The 25,878-nt window shown below is 42.5% G+C and overlaps 2 protein-coding genes across 2 annotated transcripts in view; both read right to left on the reverse strand.

Annotated features, from left to right (window-relative positions):
- LOC134624411 (NACHT, LRR and PYD domains-containing protein 3) overlaps positions 1-25,878 on the reverse strand; it is a 189,929-nt gene that overhangs the window by 102,547 nt on the left and 61,504 nt on the right. The gene's annotated exons all lie outside the window — the stretch shown is intronic.
- LOC134624415 (H-2 class II histocompatibility antigen, A-U alpha chain-like) lies at positions 12,548-21,165 on the reverse strand. The gene is made up of 4 exons (XM_063469402.1): positions 21,092-21,165; positions 20,776-21,021; positions 17,810-18,094; positions 12,548-12,679 (listed from the first exon to the last, which is right to left on the reverse strand). Exons 1-4 carry the CDS (start codon positions 21,147-21,149, stop codon positions 12,555-12,557), a joined length of 714 nt encoding a protein of 237 aa, XP_063325472.1. The 5' UTR covers positions 21,150-21,165; the 3' UTR covers positions 12,548-12,554.

Genomic DNA, 25,878 nt, shown 5'->3' on the forward strand with positions numbered 1-25,878 from the left:
TATTAGTACAACTTACACGGAATTTGTGCAGCTTATTCCTGTGCGCAACAGACTGCTCTATACAGGTTACAGGGCACGCCTCTGAGCGCATCCGTCATTAATGCTACTGCACACAGAGCTCCAAACAACTCCCATAATTATAATTTAAGGTACAGACTAGCAGTTCATTACACTCCCACCAATCATGTTATGATTTGCAAATTAGCTAAATCATACATGATTCTAACAACAACAAAAATGAACCACTTCAACCAAATATAAAGGTGTAAAAACCATCATAAAGCAATTGTCACTCTGAATGTTACATCGGTTATGTCAGTATGTCAGTTCATCTCAGACAATGACATGTTTGTTATTATTCTCTTTCAACAAGAACCACCAGTTTTTGGATAGGCCGCTCGATAATGGGGGGTGTTGGAGTCAAATTGTTAAATGTTGTAATTGTGTTTCTTAAATTTGTAAGTCTTAGTTCAAACTGTAGGATCACAGACACTCCTTTGTCTGACCACCTCTCCAGCCAGTTTGTTGGTGGGGGAGGCTGAAGTGTTTTATTAGGCACATCCTACCCTAAGATTTTGTTTGTTGCTTAGTAAACTTCCTGCTTTTATGATCCTTTTGGTAAGCAGGAGGTCACAACAAACACACCCTGAAGCGAGATCGATCAACTGCAGACCAGACAACAAACGACGGAGGCTCCAGAAAAGTGCAATCAAACGATGAGTTTATTAGCAGCGGAGAAGACATATCAGGATATGTTTCCTCTGACAAAAATACATGTGAAGAACATTTTAAAGCACTGGGGTATACGTCCCCCTCTTGGCACACTGGGGTATCCGCCCCCCCATGGCGTCAACACAAGTCAAGAGTTCATCACGTACAGTCAATATCTTGTACATCTTTAATAGTTATAAACAGACATGGACCAGACATATAACTTCCCGTTTCTGCAACACCTTTAATGCACAATCATGGTCTTAAGCCTTCAGAGTGTCTGAGGGCTGGTTATTGCCTCCCGTCATCTGCTACTAAGTAGGTAAAAGGGCAGCCAGTTACAAAAAGGTCAAAGACACTTGGGCCTGCGCTCAGGGCTGTTGCTAGATTTATGTGTATTGTAAGCATGCATGCAATCAACCTGCTATGTTCTAATCTTCCCTCAACATGTATCACCTGGACACTCTCACCAGTGAAGCTTAAAACCCTCTTGGTACGGTGTACATTTTAGGACATCGTCAGGTCTCAGGAAAAAAGTTGTCAGGTATCAGTCTCACACGAAAAACTGTCAGGTCTCAGACTCACATGGAAAATTGTCAGGTATCAGACTCACATGGAAAATTGTCAGGTCTCAGACTCACAATGAAAATTGTCAGGTCTCAGACTCACATGGAAAATTGTCAGGTATCAGACTCACATGGAAAATTGTCAGGTCTCAGACTCACACGAAAAATTGTTAGGTATCAGACTCACATGGAAAATTGTCAGGTCTCAGACTCACATGGAAAATTGTCAGGTCTCAGACTCACATGGAAAATTGTCAGGTCTCAGACTCACATGGAAAATTGTCAGGTCTCAGACTCACAATGAAAATTGTCAGGTATCAGACTCACATGGAAAATTGTCAGGTATCAGACTCACATGGAAAATTGTCAGGTCTCAGAATCACACGAAAAAATGTCAGGTCTCAGAACACGAGCTATCAGACAGAGAGAAAATCTTCCTGCAGGTGGCGCTGTTGTCACGTCCCACCAGTCACGGAGAAACTTGCGTATCTCTGTTCGGGAATAGCAGATAGAGCGTAGGCTCTGAGAGGCGGGCCAGCGTTTACGCTTCGAAAACACGACCGAGTGTTTTAACCTGACAGCCTGAGGTGTTCTTCAGTAAACTGGACTACCCGACAGAAGGACCCGAGGCTCCGCTGCACTGTTTCGGTAAGTTAAATGTGTTTTTAAGCTACTCCGTAACTACCGTCCTTAGCTAGGTCCTGAGACCTAGCTAGCTAAGATGTCAGGGTTCGTTTAGCTAATCTGTGCAGGTGAATGCATTTACTAAAGAAATCAAGAGAAACGTCCCGGGCTACTCAGTCACTAATTACTGTTACTGTACTTTTATTATTATACTGTAAAAGCAACAGGCTGCATCCTGCTTCAGCTCCTGTGCAGAGCTGAATATTAAAGATGTGCAAACAACAGCATGTTTTCAGTCTCTTGCCACATCTGTAAAGACAGTAACATTTTTTTAAAAGCTTGTACTTCAGTAACTCCTCATTAATCAGGAACTATGGATTAAAGTACTGTAGTGTACTGTAATACTGAAAATAAATGTAAGAGAAGAACTTCAGATCCTGAGTGTGTGAGGACAGAAGAATCAGCTTTATTTCAATTTTGAGGGATAAAATTTATATCTGAGTTTGATGGTTCTGTTCTCTTTGTGATTACAGGAGCTGCCCTCAGATTCAGACCTCAGCACCACCCAGTGACAGCAGACAGATCATCCAACATGTTAACTGCAAAATGAACTGATGAAAACAGTATAAAGGTTAAAGTAGTGAAAGCTGCAGCTTTATTGATAAAGTTAAAGACATGAAAACAAAAGGATTAATCACTTATGTAACTGTGTCACTATATATCAGCATTAAGAGGACCTTAGTTTGTATCTCAGACCTGCACACCTTCCGTTTAAAACACTTGATGTACTCAGCTGCATGAAGAGCATATGAGATTTTGTGTAAGACAATTAAATAAAACCTGATGAAGGTCAAAGGTCATCATGTTGAATGTTGTAGTATGTTGAACTACAAACTTGTCATCTGGAATTCACAGTTTTTTGCAGATAAACTGATTCAGAGTTATTCATACCAGAGTAACCAGAAAGGATCATATATTTTTAAATATATAACTTTCTACAGGACTGAATATAATATCTTTATGTAAAAGTCCGGAGCCTCTCGGGAGTATCTGAGTATTTGTAACATTACACAAACCAAAGGTCTCCATCACAGTGTTCATGAAATGCTGAGTTTATCCATCTACTGGATCGGGTCTACGGAGGAGTGCTGAAGATTTCCCTGTGAGGGAGCTGCTGGTGAAGATCATGAGTCCCGCTTGATCAATGCGATGAGCTTCAGTCTTCCTGGTGTTTCTTAAATGATGCCTCTTTCAGTGGGTCAACAGAACATCTGGCACAGGACAGCTGTGATGAAAGAAAGGGAAGAAGTTTCTCCAAACCTCTGGACACAGGAAACCCAGCTTGGTCCTGTGGTCTCCCTCACTAGTTTCTCTCCAGGGTGAATGTAGCTGTGGATATAATATGGACTCTATTATTAAATGAAAAGAACAAATTAGACTACACTACTGAAACGTTCTGCTGCTGTTTTTAAAGTTTCCATGTTACCAGGCTGTAGAGGGCTCTGAAGATTTAAACAGTTTTAGATCCATTACACTCACAGTCTTATGTTAAAATCTCAAAGGACAGCATGATATTTTTGATATTAACAGTAACTCTGGGCTTCTGTAGAGTGTGCAGCTGATCTCATCGCTGTCTAAAAATGGATAACAAAACCTAAGGAGTGCTGAATGCTTCAATAACAGGCTATTAGAGTAGCAGGTGTGTAGCATCTCTAACTAGCTAGAAACAAGCCTCCAACACAGCGCGTATGCTAGCGGCTAATCTAGCAAACAAATTAACAACAGAGTGATTTTAGAACTATAAGACGATAAACTGTGTGTCTTTTTTTTATAACAGTGAAATGGTTGTATTTACCTTAATTAAACGAGTCGTCAGTCGCGGTAAACCAGCAAAAACACTCGAGCAGCCGGGCTACGTAAAAAGTGTAGGGGGGCGTGTTTGCGGTCACCAGTGGGTGTCACTACTCCAAATTTGCAAGATGGCAGCCTCCATGTGAGACTGAGACCTGACAATTTTCCATGTGAGTCTGAGACCTGACAATTTTCCATGTGAGTCTGAGACCTGACAATTTTCCATGTGAGTCTGAGACCTGACAATTTTTCGTGTGAGTCTGATACCTGACAATTTTCCATGTGAGTCTGAGACCTGACATTTTTCCATGTGAGACTGAGACCTGACAATTTTTCGTGTGAGTCTGAGACCTGACAATTTTCCATGTGAGTCTGAGACCTGACATTTTTCCATGTGAGACTGAGACCTGACAATTTTTCGTGTGAGTCTGAGACCTGACAATTTTCCATGTGAGTCTGAGACCTGACATTTTTTCGTGTGATTCTGAGACCTGACATTTTTCCATGTGAGTCTGATACCTGACATTTTTCCATGTGAGACTGAGACCTGACAATTTTCCATGTGAGTCTGATACCTGACAATTTTCCATGTGATTCTGAGACCTGACATTTTTTCGTGTGATTCTGAGACCTGACAATTTTTCGTGTGAGACTGATACCTGACAACTTTTTTCCTGAAACCTGACAACTTTTTTCCTGATACCTGACGATGTCCTAAAATGTACACCGTATCTTGGATGGAACATCAACTCTAAACAAGCACAGTTATGCATTGTGTATAGAATGATCATAAATAAACCTGTGAATAGAAAGGTTAATGTGATGACAAACATATTCAATGCAATAAGAACCCTGTAAACAATATTACTGTTAAAATAATACTGTAAAACACGTTATCAATGCATTCATCATAAGGCAGATTATATAATAGCAATAAAAGAATCTCTGAATCCCAACAACCCCTATGACACAAACGTGTACACACACACATTCTTGCACATGCATACACATGCATACAGGTGCTTACACGTGCACACACATACACACATAGTGCCTTGTTTTTTATAACCATAGGGGGGGTTACGAGGGGAGGTGCTTGTGTAAACTGTAAACTGTAACTGTCATGGAAATAAAAAGCTGCGAGGAAGGCTGCCCTTTGAAGGAGTTGGGATGGAGACAGGTGAGGACAGTTGAGCTCCAAGAGCTTGGTTCCAACCAGCCTTCCCTTGCTAGCAAGTAAAAGATTTTCATCTTGCTTGTCGTTAACGAGAATAAGTTTCTAAACCAGCGGGGCCTGTGGAAGCACAGACCCAACGAGGGGCTTGAAAGCACGGTCCTGTTTCTTGGTCCAACTTTGGTCTCCTACTTGAACTTTAACCTGACAGACTAAACCATCATCCCCTTCAATAGTTTTGACGATAGGTCCCAGTTGCCACTGACACCTTGGTAACATATCTTCCTTAATGATAATGTGGCCGGATGAGCTACCCACCTTTCTCTCATTTTCTCTCTCTCCCTCGCTTGCTCTATCGCCCTCGACCTCTCTCCCCTGCGCTCGCTCTGTTACGTGACTAATTTGATTGGGAACCAACCTGTACAGTGATTGTAGGGCGGTGCCTGCGAGTATAAGGGCAAGCCGGTCTCCTTCTAGTTATTTCCTCCTGTGCTTCAGCATTATATGCTGGAATTATGCTAGGATTAATCTGGTGGTTTGATCGAGCTGCATAACAGCTACAGTGTGGCCGTTTCTGTGTTTCTTGACCCATCGCGGAGAGAGGTATTGCCATATCACCAGCAACACAGTATAGCGTCTTCAATCCTGGGGATTTGATTGCTGCTGTAATCTCTCTTTAGCAGCCTGGGTTGGCCTTACTTGGACCATAGAAACGTCTATAGCAGCCGCTGTTTTAGCGCTCGTCCTCTGCGGAGCTGCTGTCTTGTCTTGTGCTGTCTTGTCTTGTTTTGTGTGGACTTGTTCTGTCAGATTGTGTTCTTTTAATCTGGGTTTTATCCTTTGTGGTTCACCTGATTTTATTCAGCGTCATTCTGGTCTTTTGTTTGCACATGCGCTTCTGTCGCCTCCGAGTTTGCAGGGAGCTATATCGGACTGATCAAGGTTTGGACAATTATAACCAGTAAAACTCCCTTTTAACAGGAAGAAACCTCCGGCAGAACCAGGCTCAGGGAGGGGCGGGGCCATCTGCTGCGACCGGTTGGGGTGAGAGAAGGAAAACTGGATAAAGATATGCTGTGGAAGAGAGACAGAGATTAATAACAGGTATGTTTCAATGCAGAGAGGTCTATTAACACATACTGAGTGAGAAAGGTGACTGGAAAGGAAAAACTCAATGCATCATGGGAATCCCCGGCAGCCTATGTCTATTGCAGCATAACTAAGGGAGGATTCAGGGTCACCTGGTCCAGCCCTAACTATATGCTTTTGCAAAAAGGAAAGTTTGAAGCCTAATCTTGAAAGTAGAGATAGTGTCTGTCTCCTGAATCCAAACTGGAAGCTGGTTTTACAGAAGAGGGGCCTAAAAACTGAAGGCTCTCCCTCCCATTCTACTTTTAAATACCCTAGAAACAACAAGTAGGCCTGCAGTGCGAGAGCGAAGTGCTCTAATAAAGTGATATAGTACTACAAGGTCATTAAGATAAGATGGGGCCTGATTATTTAAGACCTTGTATGTGAGGAGCAGGATTTTGAATTCAATTCTGGATTTAACAGGAAGCCAATGAAGGGAAGCCAAAACAGGAGAAATCTGCTCTCTTTTTCTAGTCCCTGTCAGGACTCTTGCTGCAGCATTTTGGATTACCGGAAGACTTTTCAGAGAGTTTTTAGGACATCCTGATAATAATGAATTACAGTAGTCCAGCCTGGAAGTAATAAATGCATGAACTAGTTTTTCAGCTTCACTCTGAGACAGGATATTTCTAATTTTAGAAATATGTTGCACAAATGGAAGAAAGCAGTCTTACATATTTGTTTAATATGTGGACTAAAGGACATGCATTGGTCAAAAATGACTCGAAGGTTCCTCACAGCATTACTGGAGCCCAAGGTAACGCCATCCAGAGTAAGATTCTCATTTGGCTCTTTACGAAAGCGGTCACACTTTCTCCCTCTCCCTTCCCTTATCTTTCCTGCTTGGCTTTCTCATGTCTCTGTCTATTCTTGGCACAGTCTCACAGTATGTTCTCTAAAACCTAAAAGAGGAATTATGGATTTGATCAACTGGTCCCTGAATGCAATTAACACCTTCTTCTCGACGAGAAGCCTGGGTTCAGGAGAGCCCATTGAAGACATCTACCTTTTCTGAACCATGATAACACGGTTCTTGCTGATTGGCGCTGGCTTGGCCCTGGCTTATCAAAGAATAAAGAAAGCAGAAACGATGGAGCGAGCTGTGGCTTCTCAGAATGGGCTCATTAGATGCAGCATGGATGACATCTTGGAGAAGCTTGCGGCTGCTGTGAGTACTGAAACTCTGACAACATCTGACAACATCTTGGATAGGCTCACGGCTGTCGTGAACACTAATGCTCTATGAGCAAAGTGAATAACATCTCAGTATGGATGGATAACATCGTGGAGAGGCTCACAGCTCTCCAACGGGAATGGTAAGAGACGAGTGATGGACATTAGACGACCGTAAAATTGACATGCAGAGGTTCGCACCAAAGAAAGAACACCACCATTATTCAGTGACAGTGCCACCATTATGGGGGTTGTCCCATTTCGCTGCAGGGCAACTTGCATGTGACAAATAAAGGCTTTCTTGATCTTGATCTTGAATATGGTTAGATACCATATTTCTATGATTTTCAGGGCCGAGTACAATCACCTCAGTTTGATCTGAATTAAGAAGCAGAAAGTTAGCAGCCATCCAGGTCTTTATGTCTTTAAGACATTCCTGCAGTTTAACTAGTTGGTGTGTGTTACCTGGCTTCATGGACAGATAGAGCTGGGTGTCATCTGCATAGCAGTGAAAATGTATACTATGTCTTCTAATGATACTGCTTAAGGGAAGCATGTATAATGTAAACAGAATTGGTCCTAGCACTGAACCCTGTGGAACACCATAATTGACCTTAGTGGGTGAAGAGGACTCTCCATTTACATGTACAAATTGGAGTCTATTAGATAGATATGATACAAACCACTGCATCACAGTACCTGTAATACCTACAGCATGCTCTAATCGCTCTAATAGGATATTGTGGTCGACAGTATCGAACGCTGCACTGAGGTCTAGCAGGACAAGCACAGAGATGAGTCCACTGTCAGAGGCCATAAGAAGATCATTTGTAACCTTCATTAAAGCTGTTTCTGTGCTGTGATGAGCTCTGAAACCTGACTGAAACTCTTCAGTAACAACTACTCTTTCAAGGACTTTTGATATCAAAGGATGGTTGGAGATTGGCCTATAATTAGCTAAGACAGCTGGGTCTAGAGATGGCTTTTTAAGTAAACGTTTAACTACAGCCACCTTGAAGGCCTGTGGTACATAGCCGATTATTAGAGATAGGTTGATCATATTTAAGATCGAAGAATTAATTAATGGCAGGACTTCTTTGAGCAGTTTTGTAGGAATGGGGTCTAAAAGACATGTTGATGGTTTGGAGGAATTAATTATTGAAGTTAACTCAGAAATATCAATTGGAGAAAAAGAGTCTAACTTAACATCAATGGTACTAAAAGTAGCTGTAGATGATATTACATCTGTGGGATGATTATTGGTAATTTTTTTTCTAATGATAAAAATTTTATTTGTGAAGAAGTTCATGAAGTCATTACTGGCTCGATGGAGCTCTGACTTTTTGTCAGCCTGGCTACAGTGCTGAAGAGAAACCTGGGGTTGTTCTTATTTTCTTCAATCAGTGACGAATAGTAAGATGTTCTGGCTTTGCGGAGGGCTTTCTTATAAAGCAGCAAACTATTTCTCCAGGCTAAATGATGATCCTCTAAATTTGTGACACGCCATTTCCTCTCCAGCTTACGAGTTATCTGCTTTAGGCTACGTGTTTGAGAATTATACCACAGAGTCAAGTACTTCTGATTTGAGACCTTAGATTTCACAGGAGCTACAGTATCCAGAGTCGTATGTAGTGAGGAGGTAAAATTATTAACAAGATAATCGACCTCTGTTGGAGTAGCGTTCAGATAGCTGCTCTGCTCTATGTTGGTACAGGGCATTGAAGATGATAACAGTGGGTGGATTATATTCTTAAACTTAGTTACAGCACTTTCAGAAAGACATCTACTTTGATAAAGTCTACTCTACACAACAAGATTAAAACAAGATCTAGAGTGTGATTAAAGTGGTGGGTGGGTTCTTTTACATTTTGAGAGAAGCCAACTGAGTCTAATGACAGATTAAATGCCATGTTGAGGCTGTCATTTTTAGCATCTACATGGATGTTAAAATCACCCGCAATAATTATATTTTAGTATTTTAGCAGATCAGATAAAAAGTCTGAGAAATCAGAGAGAAACTCTGTGTAAGGCCCAGGTGGACGATAGATGATAACAAACAAGACTGGTTTCTGAGTTTTACAGCTGGGGTGGACAAGGTTTGTTAGGATGTCTGGGTCATTGACCCAGGGTTTTGAGTTTATTATATTATTTATCATTTCTAGTCTTTGGTTTCTTTGTTAGAGTTATGTCTTATGGTTTATGTCTCTGTGTTCTCTAGTTGCTGCCTCCCTGTGTCCAGTCAGTCTGTGTCTGTAGTTCAGTCTGTCTTATGATTCCCGTTTTATTTTGAAGGTCCATGTCTGATGTTAATGTGTCTGGTTTTGCTTCCCCTGTTTCGTTAGGCCTGATTTGCCCCAGCTGTGTTTCCCTCCTGTTGCCCATTTCCTGATTGCTCCCTCTATGTATTTAAGCCCTGTGTTTCAGTTTTGTCATTGTCGTGATCTACCCTTATCTAGCTCTGTGTTCTGTCTGTATAAGTTTACCTTGGTCTGAGTTTTGTTACTTTTTGGAGTTTAGCATTAAAGCTGTATTTAAGTTCACCTTTTGTCTCTGACTGTCTGCACTTTGGATCCTATTCCTGCCTGCACACAGCTGTCACATAACAAGTTTATACATCAGGCTTTCAAATGAATTAAAAGTCTGTCTGGGTCTTTGGTTGATTAATAGGCTGGTGTGAAAAATTGCTGCCACACCGCCCCCTCGGCCTGTGCTTCGAGGTTTCTGGTAGTTAGAATGACTCGGGGGTGTTGATTCATTTAAACTAACATAATCATCCTGCTGCAACCAGGTTTCTGTAAGGCAGAGTAAATCGATTTGTTGATCAATTATTAAGTCATGTACTAACAGAGATTTGGAGGAGAGAGACCTAATATTTAATAATCCACATTTCACCGTTTTATTCTTTGGTTCAGATGTGGATACTGTATTGTTCTTTCTTTGTGATTTTTTATGTTTAAGTTGTTTATTGCTGGTTTTTAGTTTGTTTTTTGTCTGTCTGGGAGCTGACACAGTCTCAATGGAGATGGGGTTGTTAATGACGAACTTTAACAAGCACTAGTGGTTTACAGAATTACAGGATTTAAATACAAGTTTGTTTTTTGGTTTTTTAAATTATTCAAAAAGTTTGATTAGATATTATTATCAGAAAAATAAAGTCATCACAGAGGCGATTGACACAATAGCCTCAATCCAGCAAAGCTCAGGGCCTGACGTAATGTTCAACTGGGAAACATACAGAATCTCCAGGAAGCCCACATTGTCCAAATCCGCACACACAACAGTGCGGAAGAGCTTCCAGTTTTTATTAGACATTTGGGGCTCACAATCCCCCCAAAACACACCCTCACCACAATCTACACTAAGGATGATGTCATGGTACTGGGTGTTCCTGTCTTATTTTGTAGGATTCTGGTGTTCTTTGTTCATTGTATTTAGTTTCATTTCCCCTGTTCTGTCATTAGGTTTAAGCGTGTCAGCCATTTCCCCATGTGTCTCCACTTCTCCTGATTACCTCCTGTGTATTCAAGTCCTCTGTTTTCTGTATGTCATTGTCAGGTCATCTGTTATCCCTCTGTCATGGTGTGTCATAGGTTTTTGTATTCACTGTTATTCATAGTTACTCAGTGTTCATGGTTTCTTCGTAGTTTTTTCACTGCTTTTCATAGTCTTTTCGTTGCACAGTGTTCAGTCTTCTTTGTTTTCTTAGTTTAATATTTTGCCTGCAACCAGCTAAATAAAGCTCATTTTTTGTTAACGTCACGTCTCCTGCCACGCCTCTCTCTCTGCATCTGCATCTGGGTCCTGAAATCAAAACACACCGGCGCATCCGCCGTGACAGATGACTGATCAATTAGTATATTTAATGGTATACACGTACCCACAGGTGCCGCAATATTCTAACTTAAATTAGAGGTGGTCCACGGTTGCTTTTGCCTGTAGACGTGCCTAGAACGGTGATGGTTGGGTGATTTCCTGGCTGTTCATCATGGTTAACGATGATGAGGTTGGCCTATGCTCCTCAGGGCAAGGTATCAGTGCTCAAAAATAGTGAAAGATCACATCTCACTGCTTTTATGTGTGTTTATCCCTGCACCATCCCACTAGAAGGAGTCGTTACTGCCTAGAGGGTTGTCCATACATGAACGAGCAAAGGTACCTGATATAGGGGGCAGGTGCACGTACGTACATGAACCTGCACTGACGGTGGGTGGGTGGGTGGGGTGATAAACATACATGTATATTAATCAGAATCATCATCAGAATCAGAATACTTTATTGATCCCTAGGGGAAATTATTGTTTTGTTACAGTGCTCCATTATAAACAAACAAACATAGACAAACAATACACTAACTAAGAATAGCACAATATATACAGGAATATATATATGTATATATATATATATATATATATATGTGTATATATATATATATATATATATATATATGTATATATATATATATATATATATATATATATGTGTGTATATATATATGTGTGTATATATATGTGTGTATATATATATGTGTGTATATATATATATATATATATATATATATATATATATATATATATATATATATATATATATATATATATATATATGTGTATATATATTTCTACTTTAATATGTTTTTATGTATTTATGTTGCACACATAGAATTCCCCGTATGTGTTTGCAGCGTCAATCAAACATCTGGCACGTTTACTTACAAAAACAAAAAACTGACATATTCATGAGACATCATTACATTTAGGTTTCATATCCAAAGGTTAAGCCCAAATATTGAATCAGACCCAAACACTACCATTCTCTGAAAGAAATCTGAGCATGAACTCGAACCCTCACCATGTTTTAAGTGTAAGTGTCAGCTATGCTGTTATGTGTTACAATATCACAATGGTTAACAGCTAAGAATGGACACTTGTTGTACTGGATCACTTTAGTTTCAGAGAACAGCTGAAGGATGTTCTCAATGAAGATGAGAAGATCTGCAGGGAGCAGCAAAGTCCGCGAACAGGATGAGCATCTCAACATAGATGACGATTTGAACCTGAAATTTCAATGTGGATCCATCATACCTGTTCCTCTGATCTTCAGTACTTGTGTCATTTTCAGATGTCAGACTTTCATCTCATGAAACACAGCAGAGAAAATTCAGATTGGCTCTACAGATGAACATGATGCTTTTAACTGAAGAATCAGGAATCATTCAATCAAGAATCAAGAATCAATCACTTACAAAATGTCCTGACAGTTGGATTAAATCCCATATTTATCTATACTCCAACATTGATGACATCATCACTATCACACAATCAGCTTCACTCGTTTCCTTTGATGAGGAAGAAGGTTCCAGCAGCCGCACCGAGCAGACCCACTGTCAGACCCACTCCAAAGAACACCACAGGTCCAACACCTGGATCAGACTGAGCAGCCACCTCCACATCTGTACACAAACAGGAGAAACACATACATATGTCTCAAACTGAATGTCATGGTCTGGGTGAGTGCCAGTGTTTTCCACAGAGCCTGCAGTTCCACCTCTGGGAGGAGCCACCGTGTTCCTGCTCATTGCTTTCCCCAGTGGGTAATTAAGCTGTCGACTTATACTCATCCACACACTCACTCCATGCACCTGCCTGCCTCCCTGCCTCAACATCTGAAATTTAGGATTACTTACCCCTCACCAGGACCACTCTCACCTCCATGCTACTGATCCACCTGCGGCCAATAAGCAGTGCAAAGGAACATTCAAAATCAATAGCTCCCAGTAGTGGTGGGTGGATCAATCCAAATATCGATAGTATCGATCCCAAGTCGGGATCGGTATCGGATCGATACTAGCCTGGTCAGATCGATTCTTTACTTTGAGCTCTGCTTGTTTGCTACGCTGTGCTTTCGGCAAAAACGAAACAGCCAGGTCGCTGGACTCGCCGCTCCTGTGACAGCGGAGAGCAGGCACACTTTGCTTCCACATATTCCCTTGCCCGCTTCACCCCACCCTGCGAGCAGGCGAGAGAATCGGCCCGGACAGTCGGCGCCCCATGCCCCGGCCCAGCGACGGGGAAGTGTCCACTCTGGCGGTCGCCCGCACCTCCAGTGGAAGCCCGGGAGCTGGCCTGATGGCCACCCATATGGCAAGCAGAGGCGGCGGAGCAGGAGTGGAAGTGAGCCGGGGCTCAGAGGCAGCTGGGCAGACGGCCGAAGTGGACAGCATGCCGCCCTCAGGCAGGACCCCCGCGCACCTCGACCTCCATCTCCAGCTTGGCAGGTCCCGCTGGCGCGCCAGCCTCCGGCTCACCCCGAGCCGCGCGCTGTCCACCCTTACAGTGATCACTGATTGCTGTAACAGTAGCCTACATTAAACGGCTGCAGCCCTCCTGCTGCCAGCTGTACACATCAACACCAAAAACAACAACAGCACAAGCAGGGCACAGGTTTTAAGCCGGTGAGGCATGATTGTAGATGCAATGAAGGTGAGTCCATCTCACCTGCAGCAGCATCGCAGACCACGGCCGCCACAATAATAATCATTTTTTATTTGATTATAAATTAATTATTTCTCCTAATTATGTCCCGGATTTTAAGTAATTAATAATACAAAAGGAAAAAATCACAAAAAACACTTAAGGTCATGAAAATTAATTGCAATTTAGCAATTCAATGAGGCATCCACCGTATTTATTGAAAAGTATCGGTATTGGTATTGGTATCGGCGATACTGGCCCGTATCGGATCGATACCAAAATATGCAGTATCGCACACCACTAGCTCCCAGTATTCCATACCTGAACTTGTGTACTCTTGTTCCAGTGACTCTGACCATATAATAATGAAGCAACTAACAATAATAACCAAAATTGTATGTGTGCACACAGATACCAAAATAAAAGAAAGAAAAGAATGTCAGGCCCGGGTCTTTGAAATTGTCAGTATGATCGAGTTCAGGCCTGTTAGGTGATCTGGGTAGCTTATTGGTGTGAGTTCAGTCCAACGATCGATGTATGGTTTGCACAGTTTGTCCTACTACAATTCAGGCAAACAGACTTTAAGATTCAGTTCCATATGGGCTGTGGTTCACAATTCATTGCAATGGAAGATCATTCCTCTTCTTTGGATCTCCAGAAAGTCTGTAATCCCAATCCCTAGGACCAATTCTGTTTACATTATACATGCTTCCCTTAGGCAGTATCATCAGAAGACATAGTATACATTTTCACTGCTATGCAGATGACACCCAACTTTATCTATCCATGCGGCCTGATAACACACACCAATTAGATAAACTGCAGGAATCTCTTAAAGACATAAAGACCTGGATGGCTGCTAACTTTCTGCTTCTTAATTCAGATAAAACTGAGGTTATTGTACTCGGCCCTGAAAATCTTAGAAATATGGTATCTAAGCAGATTCTTACTCTGGATGGCATTACCTTGGCCTCCAGTAATGCTGTGAGGAACCTTGGAGTCATTTTTGACCAGGACATGTCCTTCAATGCACATATTAAAATAAATATGTAGAAATGCTTTCTTCCATTTGCGCAACATCTCTAAAATTAGAAATATCCTGTCTCAGAGTGATGCTGAAAAACTAGTTCATGCAATTATTACTTCCAGGCTGGACTACTGTAATTCATTATTATCAGGATGTCCTAAAAACTCGCTGAAAAGCCTTCAGGTAATCCAAAATGCTGCAGCAAGAGTCCTGACAGGGACTAGAAAGAGAGAGCATATTTCTCCTGTTTTGGCTTCCCTTCATTGGCTCCCTGTTAAATCTAGAATTGAAGTCAAAATCCTGCTCCTCACATACAAGGTCTTAAATAATCAGGCCCCATCTTATCTTAATGACCTTGACAATCGTGAGTAACCTCGACTGTTTTCGTTGTTCTCCTTTGGGGAATAAAAATGAAAGAACTGTGTCCTTTTCCATCCGAGCCTGGGTTTACCTGTTCGGAGTCTGCTAAAACTGTGGCTGTCACCCCTGAGACAATCGACCTCAGCCCAAAGGATAAAAACGCTGTTTTGTTGTCTGAGCTGCCACCTCAAGAGACTGTTCAGCATGCGTCTGAGGGTTTTGGGGTTTTTTTGGCTACTGACACTCATTCAAAGACATGTTTTGGTAATGTTGGTGAAACAAAGAATTCCTTGGCTTCTGTTCAGTTAGCTGCCCAGCAACCTTCAGCTCAGTTGCCACTAGCTCAGTCTACCACTCCACCACCTATTACTCCTCCACCACAGTCTTCTGCCCCGCTACCTGTAGCTCAGTGTCCAGTGCCCCTGCTACCTGCAGCTCAATCATCTTATCCACCACCAGTTTCATCCTCACCTCAACCGTTACTTCAGCCTTTAGCAGCCCAGTCCCCTGGTGAGCCACCCTCTTCATTCACTCATGCCAGACAAAAAGACAGACTCATTAAGACTGTTTCGTTCCCTCAAAAGCTGGCCTTTCTAAAGACTGCAACTCTCTCCAGGGCCTCCTCAGAGGCTGAGCTCCAACCCTCAGCTGACTCTGGACCCCTGGAAACCAAAAAGCTAGCAAATCCCATGTTACCTGAGAACTCTGAGCCCTCTCAGTAATCATTCTCCGCTGAGAGCCTGGGAGAGTTAACCCAGCCACCTCCGCCCTCTGTTGGAAGTTTCTGTGAGTTCTTTCAGCCAGCAGAGGACTGCACCCTGCTGCCGGTGCCTGAACCAAACCTATGTGCTGCTCAGCTCCAGTCAGCATCAACCCTACCAGAGGCCCGCGCACCTGCTGGTTCTGCCTGAGGAGCCCGTCCAACCATCCAGCCATCACCGTCGCCTGCAGTGCCACTAATTGCTCCATCACCTAAGGTTTCCTCTCTGCCACCTGCTCTGTCAACTGCTACAATTCCGCTGCCCGCGATGCCACCACCAGCTCCGTCGCGTGCGGCTTTCACACCACTGCCTGCAGCGTCAACATTCGCAGCTGCCACGCTACTGTCTGGCTCCGCAGCTGCCACGTCCTCGCCTTGTCCGGCAGCTGCCATGTCCTCGCCTGGTCCAGCAAGCTTAGAAGAGGGACCGGTATGCTGCAACAGTACTGCCCCCACCCCCACATCAGAAGCATCCACCTCAACAATAAAGGTTTTAGTTGGGTTGGGCTGAATGAGGATGGGCACTGTTGCAAAAAATGTTTTAGTCTTTTGAAAGCGCTATCCGCTTCGGTGGACCAGATGAATGGAAGTTTAGTGAAAGTGAGGCGTTTAAGTGGAGCTGATACGTGACTGTAGTTCCTTATGAATTTGCTGTAGAAATTGGCGAATCCCAAAAACCTCTGAAGTAGTTTGCAAGTGGAGGGTAGTCTGTGACTGCTTTCATCTTAGCCTGATCCGTCTTCAGAAACAAAACAAAAACAGGAGCACCAAAAGTCCAAAAAGTCAAAAGGAACAGGAGTTCGGGCAAACAGAGTCCAGAACCAAAAGTCTGTCAAAGGACCTGAGGCCTGGAAAACAGTCCATATGGGTGATCGTGGCTTAAGAGTTGGGAGTTTGCCTTGTAATCTGAAGGTTGCCGGTTCGAGTCCCAGCTTGGACAGTCTCGATCGTTGTGGCCTTGGGCAAGACACTGGACTCTGTTTGCCCGAACTCCTGTTCCTTTGGACTTTTGATGCTCCTGTTTTTGTTTTGTTTCAGAAGACGGATCAGGCTAAGATGAAAGCGGTCACAGACTACCCTCCACTTGCCAACTACTTCAGAGGTTTTTGGGATTCGCCAACACAACAGCAAATTCATAAGGAACTACAGTCACGTATCAGCTCCACTTAAACGCCTCTCTTTCACTAAACTTCCATTCATCTTGTCCACCGAAGCGAATAGAACTTTCAAAAGACTAAAACATTTTTTGCAACAGTGCCCATCCTCATTCAGCCCAACCCAACTAAAACCTTTATTGTTAAGGTGGATGCTTCTGATGTGGGGGTAAGGGCAGTACTGTTGCAGCATACCTGTCCCTCTTCTAAGCTTGCGCCTTTTTCTCACGGCAGCTTTCGCCGGCAGAAAAGAATTATGATGTAGGGTACCGAGAACTGCTGGCCATTAAGTTGGCATTGGAGAAGTGGCGGGAACACTTTCAGGGCGCTGAGGAACCATTCCTAGAGCGGACAGACCATAAGAAATTAACATACCTATGCAATGCTAAGAGACTAAATGCACTCCAGGCTCGATGGTCACTGTTTTTCGCACGTTTTAACTTTTCTATTTCCTATCGCCCAGGCTCCACAAATGTAAAACCGGATGCCCTCTCTCGGCAGTTTGACTCCGAAATGGAACCATTAGAATCCCCTCCCATACTTCCAGCCAGCTGCAAGGTTAGAGCTGTCACTTGTGGTGGAGGACGCCATCAACCCGGCTCTCCAGACAGAACTGGATCTAGGCAGAGCCGCCCGACCATCGTTTTGTTCCCGCGGCCGCTCGATCGTCCAGCTCATCAACGGACACCCACCCTTCACTGTCCAGCATATCCTAACTGAGTCAGGGCTCGGTCTTCTTCACCTCTGGAGACAGTTGACTTTGTATTTCAGTCAATGTTCTTGATTTAAATAGTTTTTATTTTCTCACCATAGATTCTAGTTTCTGGTTCAGCCAGAGCCAAATGTTGCACTGTGCAGCTGTAGATGTCTCCCAGCTGTGGGGTGAACTGCAGTCTGGAGATCTGGGTGAATATCCCATCTTTGTTGGGATAGGGAACGTTGATGCTGGATCCTTCAGTGAGCTTCTGCTCATTCTTGGTCCAGGAGACATTGACAGGAGCGGGATAGAAACCAGTCACATGACAGATCAGAGTGTTCTGGATTCCAAACTCCACCTCATCTCTGGTGTAGATTGTCACACCTGAAGGAGCATCTGAATAAAAGCACATAAAGATTTGATGTATTTTACAGATCAAATAAAAGTTCATTTGTAGCATTTGTACTTCTAGGCATATATTTAAATAATATTCTGCTTCTTTCAGTTCTGTGGGAGGGTTTAGTACTGTTGTTAGTTGATTTAAGATCTACTTTAGCTAAGGAATGACCTTTGGAGGAACACAAACAAACAGCCACAACAAAAAACATATTGCAACCAATCATTAAATTATATTTGATAATTTAATGATTTTTCTTGATTGTATGCATCATCAACATTTACAGAACCTCCGGCTTGAGTAAACGCTGGCACGTCTGGCTGCCACTACTCACCAGTACATTTTCAATTATTTGGATTATTTGGATTCAGATTTGAATGAATGGGGACATTCTCACTCAGGACCTGATCAATCTATGCCAGGGATTGGTTTGCAACATTTGTTCTCAACATCTGCTACTTCAGCTGAGCTGCACTAGTTTAACTGTTTGAGCTATTTTAGCCTACCCGTTCGTCACTCCAGCCGGCTCTGCTCTTTTTCCTCCACATCGTCTAAGATGTGGGCCAAGATGTTCTTGAGCTGGTCGGCATTTGTTGTGGATTCTCCTGATGCTCGCCTACCATCCTATGGCTTGACTGGTCTGCTATACGGCCGCTGAGCTCCTGCACCTTTGTGGCCAGCTGTCACTCGCGTCAGCGGCGGAGCTCCACTACCACTACCATCACTTTCCAGCCTCGTCTGAGATACATCCAACATGGGTCTCAAAGGATTTTCCTCAACTCCAATGGAATTAAATCAGACCTCTCATCCAAGACCTCCTATCTGACTTTCTCTGTTTAACTGAAACCTGGCAACAACCTGATGACTTTTCTCAGCTAAATGAATCTACTCCTCCATTGTTTTTTTCATTCTCTAAACCTCGGTGGTCAGATCGTGGGGGTGGTCTCGTGATCATTTTTTGCCAGCGCTTGAAAGTCCTGACAGTTAATGTTGATACCTTTAGATCTCTAGAGTGCATTGCATGTGAGCTGACTGGACCCATTCCCACCATCATAGCTACTGTTTACTCCACTTTGCAGTTATTTATTTGTAAAAAATGTTTGGAATCATGTATGATTTTCGTTCCAGTTCTCACATGTACGCCACTTTGTATTGGTCTTTCACGTGGAATTCCAATAAAATTGATTCATGTTTGTGGCTATAATGTGACAAAATGTGGAAAAGTTCAAGGGGGCTGAATACTTTTGCAAGCCACTTTATCTCTCTCCTGCAGACCTGATTCCTACCTCCCACCTTCTCCCCTTATAGAATGTCTATCTGAATTAAAATAATGGTTTAGCTCAAATTTTCTAAAGCTCAATGAGGATAAAAGTGAATTCCTACTTACTGGCACCAAATCCAACCTTTTGAAGGCGAACCATTTCTCACTCACTATCGACAAGTTCACAGTTTTCCCTTCTCTCCTCAGGTTAAGAGCCTTGTTGTCATCTTAGACAGTTCACTTTCCTATAAATCTCACATCAATAATCTCAGTTCTCAATTCTGCCTATTTCCATCTGCGCAGCATTAGCAGATTAAGTCATTCTCTTTCCACCAAGTCTACGACTGCATCTGAATTTTACAATTGTTCTTAATGTCCCACACTGGTCACCAGGTGTATTAATTTTGCGTTGAAGAGCCGTGAGCTTTTCCAAGATCTTTCCCATATTGCATTCCAATAGAACAGTCTGAGTACTTACAGTTCTTCCCAGATTTTCGATCATAGCGGCCAGCCTTGTGGCTGGCTGTAACTGCTGAATAGCTGTAACTGCTTTCTTAAATTTCCGATAAGTCAGGGCCAAGCCAGCTCAGATCAGCAAGAGCCCTGTGTCATGGTTGGGGTGGCTGTGGCTCAAGTGGTAGAGCAGATCAGCTACTGATTGGAAGGTTGGTGGTTTGATGGTGGTTGGCGGTTTGATTCCTGGCTGCCCCAGTCTGCATGCCAAATATCCTTGGGCAAGATACTAATGATGCATTCGTCGGAGTGTGAATGTCTATTAGTTGCATTTGAATTTAGAAGTGCTTGTGTGAATGGGTGAGGCATGTTGTATACAGTGCTTTGAGTACTCCAGGAGAGTAGAAAAGCGCTATATAAGAATGAGTCGATTTACCTAATAGGTAGATGTATTCTATGTCCTCAATAGACAGTCCTGCCAGGCACAGGACACGTCACTTCTGCCACCCATCTATCATGTATACGGCAGGGAACGTCCCTCCAGGACACTCGGGCTAACCCGAACCCAGGCTCCTTGTCGAGAAGAGAGTGTCAATTGCATGGGATGCAAGGGACCAGTTGATCAAATCCATAATTCTTCTATTCATCTTCGCCAACATCCGGCACGGCCTGCTCGTCCTCATCCACGTCTGACGCGGCCTGCCTTTCCTTGTCCACACCTGCTTTATTATGCCCCCCCCCCCCCCCCCCCCCCAAACTGCATCGTTTCTGCTCGTGGTCCCTAAACTGCGTTTTGAACAGATTTACGAGCTCCATTGTATGGACATTTTGTTTTGGACTCCTGGGCCTCCTGTTTTGTTTTGCTCTGACAGCAGAATTATAGATGCTACAGAACAAGATTTGAACTGTGTTACTTTCTGTATCAACTTAGTAGCACAGAAAACAAAGGTTAAATGTTGTGTTTACCATATTCTAATGGGATGTCCTTCATTGCATCACGTCTCTTCTTCAGGTTGCTTCTGCAAATATGTTGAAAAGCCACAGCACCGTCATAACATCCTGGGCAAATGATAGGATCAATAAAAGGAGGCTGAGGGTAGATTTCCTTCTGTTTGTTGAAGTCTGCGTAGCCAAGCTCTTCACCATCCAGTCCAAACATAACCTCTCCATCAAAGTCTGAACAGCCGTTGATACGAATGTTCTCATGAAGAACTGAAACACATCAAACACTGATCAATAATGTGATCAATAACCTGCTGACAGTTTACAGAGAGAAACCCACCGTCAGCAGAGACACAGAGGGCAAAGGAGAAGAAGAGGAGCAGCTCCTTCATCTTCATTAGCAGTTTTCTGACAGTTAGACTGTGTGTGTGTGTGTGTGTGTGTGTGTGTGTGTGTGTGTGTGTGTGTGTGTGTGTGTGTGTGTGTGTGTGTAGTCTCTGACTGGCCGAAAGTGCAGTAGCTACTGAGCTTGAACACACACATAGCCAATCACAGAGCTCACGGCTCATGATGTCATCAGTGTCCAGGCAAACAGCTCAATCTGATAAATGTATTGGTGCAGTTAAATGTATTAATTTAACTGCTGAATTTTGATCTAATTACTTTACAGAAAGATCCTGTGAAAAAGGAACATGACTTTTAAACTCATAAACAGTCTCACTAATCTAACATGTAACAAATCAAACCCCAAGAAGAGATAGAAAGTGATGCTGACAGCATTTATACTACAGGGCAACCACCTCAGATGTAACCTGCTCCACCAACAGCTTCATCTCTCCAAGTAGGAAACAGCCTGTAATCCTCACAGAGTGAGACACACATGGAGGATCTTCTATTCAGACAGTGAAACTGACTTTCAGGGGAAGAACATGGCTTTGATGATGAATTGGTGCTGGTGGGGGGATTAGTGCATGTGATCATGCATAACAGATGTTGAAAGATGTTTGATATCTCTGCCTCTGCTGATTTGACTTTTGCACAAGTTACATGTCAGTTTGGTATCATCTGCAGCACTGAATGTAAAATGCATCCACAGAGAACTGGATCAAGTTTTTTTGGCTGGTGGAGGACCAAGAGGGGGCTCAGCAGCACCAACACTCTTTTCTATTTGGTTGACCAAATCCATGTGGGGAGTTTCAGCTACGTTAATGAGTGACGGGAAGCTCTGCTAAGGTTAACTATCCTATAGTCTATATCTTGCTGTCTGCAAAAGACAGAGTAACTTAAATGCAGAGGTGGGTCGAGTATCCAAAAATTGTACTCAAGTAAGAGAAGCATTGCTTTAAAATATTATTACTCAAGTAAAAGTGAAAAGTAGTTGTCAAAAAAGTTACGCAAGTAGTAAAAGGAGTAAAAAGTATAGCGGTTTGCAAAAGTATTCGGCCCCCTTGAACTTTTCCACATTTTGTCACATTACAGCCACAAACATGAATCAATTTTATTGGAATTCCACATGAAAGACAAATACAAAGTGGTGCACACTTGAGAAGGGGAACGAAAATCATACATGATACGAAACATTTTTTACAAATAAATAACTGCAAAGTGTGGTGTGCGTAATTATTCAGCCCCCTTTGGTCTGAGTGCAATCAGCTGCCCATAGACATTGCCTGATGAGTTCTAATGACTAAATAGAGTGCACCTGTGTGTAATGTAATGTCAGTAGAAATACAGCTGCTCTGTGACGGCCTCAGAGGTTGTCCAAGAGAATATTGGGAACAACAACACCATGAAGTCCAAAGAACACACCAGACAGGTCAGGGATAAAGTTACTGAGAAATTTAAAGAAGGCTAGGGCTATAAAAAGATTTCCCAAGCCTTGAACATCCCACGGAGCACTGTTCAAGCGATCATTCAGAAATGGAAGGAGTATGGCACAACTGTAAACCTACCAAGACAAGGCCGTCCACCTAAACTCACAGGCCGAACAAGGAGAGCGCTGATTAGAAATGCAGCCAAGAGGCCCGCGGTGACTCTGGACGAGCTGCAGAGATCTACAGCTCAGGTGGGGGAATCTGTCCATAGGACAACTATTAGTCGTGCACTGCACAAAGTTGGTCTTTATGGAAGAGTGGCAAGAAGAAAGCCATTGTTAACAGAAAACCATAAGAAGTCCCGTTTGCAGTTTGCCACAAGCCATGTGGGGGACACAGCAAACATGTGGAAGAAGGTGCTCTGGTCAGATGAGACCAAAATGGAACTTTTTGGCCAAAATGCAAAACGCTATGTGTGGCGGAAAACTAACACTCGACATCACTGAACACACCATCCCCACCGTCAAATATGGTGGTGACAGCATCATGCTGTGGGGGTGCTTCTCTTGAACAGGGACAGGGAAGCTGGTCAGAGTTGATGGGAAGATGGATGGAGCCAAATACAGGGCAATCTTGGAAGAAAACCTCTTGGAGTCTGCAAAAGACTTGAGACTGGGGCGGAGGTTCACCTTCCAGCAGGACAACGACCCTAAACATAAAGACAGGGCAACAATGGAATCGTTTAAAACAAAACATATCCATGTGTTAGAATGGCCCAGTCAAAGTCCAGATCGAAATCCAATCGAGAATCTTTGGCAAGATCTGAAAACTGCTGTTCACAAACGCTGTCCATCTAATCTGACCGAGCTGGAGCTGTTTTGCAAAGAAGAATGGGCAAGGATTTCAGTCTGTAGATGTGCAAAGCTGGTAGAGACATACCCTAAAAGACTGGCAGCTGTAATTGTAGCAAAAGGTGGTTCTACAAAGTATTGGCTCAGGGGGCTGAATAATTACACACACCACACTTTGCAGTTATTTATTTGTAAAAAATGTTTGGAATCATTTATAATTTTCATTCCACTTCTCACGTGTACACCACTTTGTGTTGGTCTTTCACCTGGAATTCCAATAAAATTGATTCATGTTTGTGGCTGTAATGTGACAAAATGTGGAAAAGTTCAAGGGGGCCGAATACTTTTGCAAGCCACTGTAGTTGGTGAAAAGACTACTCAAATAGTGAGTAACTGGTTGAAATGTCTGATTTATTTTTTTAAAGCAACGCTATCAGACAAATAAATACACAAATTGTTGTATTTTCAAAAGAAATATATGTAAAAACATCAATGAATTAAGGCACATCAATTCTAATTTCCAGATTTCTGTTTTTCACAACATTAAGCCTTTTTAACCAATATCTACAGTAAATAATATAAATATATAAACAGTGCAAACCATTTCCAGTGACAAGTTTTGCTCACTCACAATTTTGCCCAAAAACACAGCCATGAATAAAGAATTGTACAAAAACACCGTTTAACAGCAACTTCTTCCAACAATCCAACAACAGTTTGGTGAAGAACAATGCATCCAGCACGATGGAGCACCGTGCCATAAGGCAAAAGTGATAACTAAGTGGCTTTGGGAACGAAACGTTGAAATTTTGGGTCCATGACCTGGAAACTCCCCAGATCTTAATCCCATTGAGAACTTGTGGTCATTCCTCAAGAGGAGGGTGGAAAAACAAAAACCCACTAATTCTGACAAACTCCAAGAAGTGATTATGAAAGAATGGGTTGCTATCAGTCAGGATGTGGCCCAGAAGTTGATTGAGAGCATGCCCAGTCGAATTGCAGAGGTCCTGAAAAAGAAGGGCCAACACTGCAAATGCTGACTCTTTGCATAAATGTCATGTAATTGTCGATAAAAGCCTTTGAAACGTATGAAGTGGTTGTAATTATATTTCAGTACATCACAGAGACAACTGAAACAAAGATCTAAAAGCAGTTTAGCAGCAAACTTTGTGAAAACTAATATTTGTCTCATTCTCAGGTTTGGTTTAAATAAAAGAAGTACAAGTGTTTTTGGCTTCAGAGTGTTTCTTTTCAGCTGGGTGACAAATGGACTCGAGGTACAGAATGAATAACGCAACACTGTTTAAAATGGCACTGTGATATTTTCTTAAGCCAGAGCTTTTAGTTGATGATTTATGTTGTAATTCATTATTGGTTTATTCAAGTAATAATTGTTATTCTCACTGTTTTCTAGTTATTTAGAAGCACACACACCCACACATATGCACACACTCCCATACTCTGAGTATGCCAATTGCTACTACTGGCCTGCTGTTAATGTTCATTATCTGGAAAGCACTCTCTGACCAGAGTCTTTGTCCTGAGGGAGCTATCACATCTCAGAGGTAACTCTCTAACAGACACTGAGGTCAGGACAGAGAAGTGAAACCTTGTGAGGAAGTTTGGATGAAATAAAAGCAGAAATGGAGTTTGGGCTTTAGAAACATGTAGCAATGTTTGTTAGAGGCTTTCTGTCCTTTTACTGAGCACAGCATTAAATGTTTCTATTTAATGTGATGTTTCTATTGTAGTGACAGTTTAAACTGGTTCCACTGCAGATCACAGAAACACTCAGTGTGTTAGTGGAAGTTGTTTTTAGCTGAGCTGTGTCCTTAATCCAATCTGCAGTGAACAGTTTGCTGCAGAGCAGGAAGCCTCTTCATGACAAACTCATGTTATACTTTATCAGCTCCATGTTTCATCTTCTACTTGTTTTAACTGGAAACTTTGACTACCTGTCTCACTACAGTGAATAACTGCTCTTCTTTAATGATTTGTTTGGAGCTGATTTTACAGATTCATTTAGATATAATCAGTTCAAACTTGTTTCCATCAAATTCATCATTATTCTCTAAATGTTTCACTGACTGCAGAAATAAATAATGTATCAAAGGCTTCACAGTCTGTGGGCCCACTGTGGGTCCTGAATGATTTCCATGTATCAAACATCATCACTTACACACTGAGTCACAGTCACCTGACTGATCCTGTAGATGGAGGACAGATGTTTATTACAGTTACAGCTGTGGAGGAGATGTGAACATTAGTTTTTATTGCACACAAGAAAAGGAAAAGCATGAGGCTAAATTTCAAACTGAGCCAAACAGCCCCCTTCTGTTAAAACATGTACCAGTGCACAAAGCTCTAAAGACATGGATGACCCGGTTTTGTGTGAAAGAACTTGTCTGGCCTGCACAGATTCCTGACCTCAATCCGACCGAAGATCTTTGAGATGAATTATA

Source organism: Pelmatolapia mariae, linkage group LG3_W (genome assembly GCF_036321145.2).
Source record: "Pelmatolapia mariae isolate MD_Pm_ZW linkage group LG3_W, Pm_UMD_F_2, whole genome shotgun sequence".
NCBI lineage: Eukaryota > Metazoa > Chordata > Actinopteri > Cichliformes > Cichlidae > Pelmatolapia > Pelmatolapia mariae.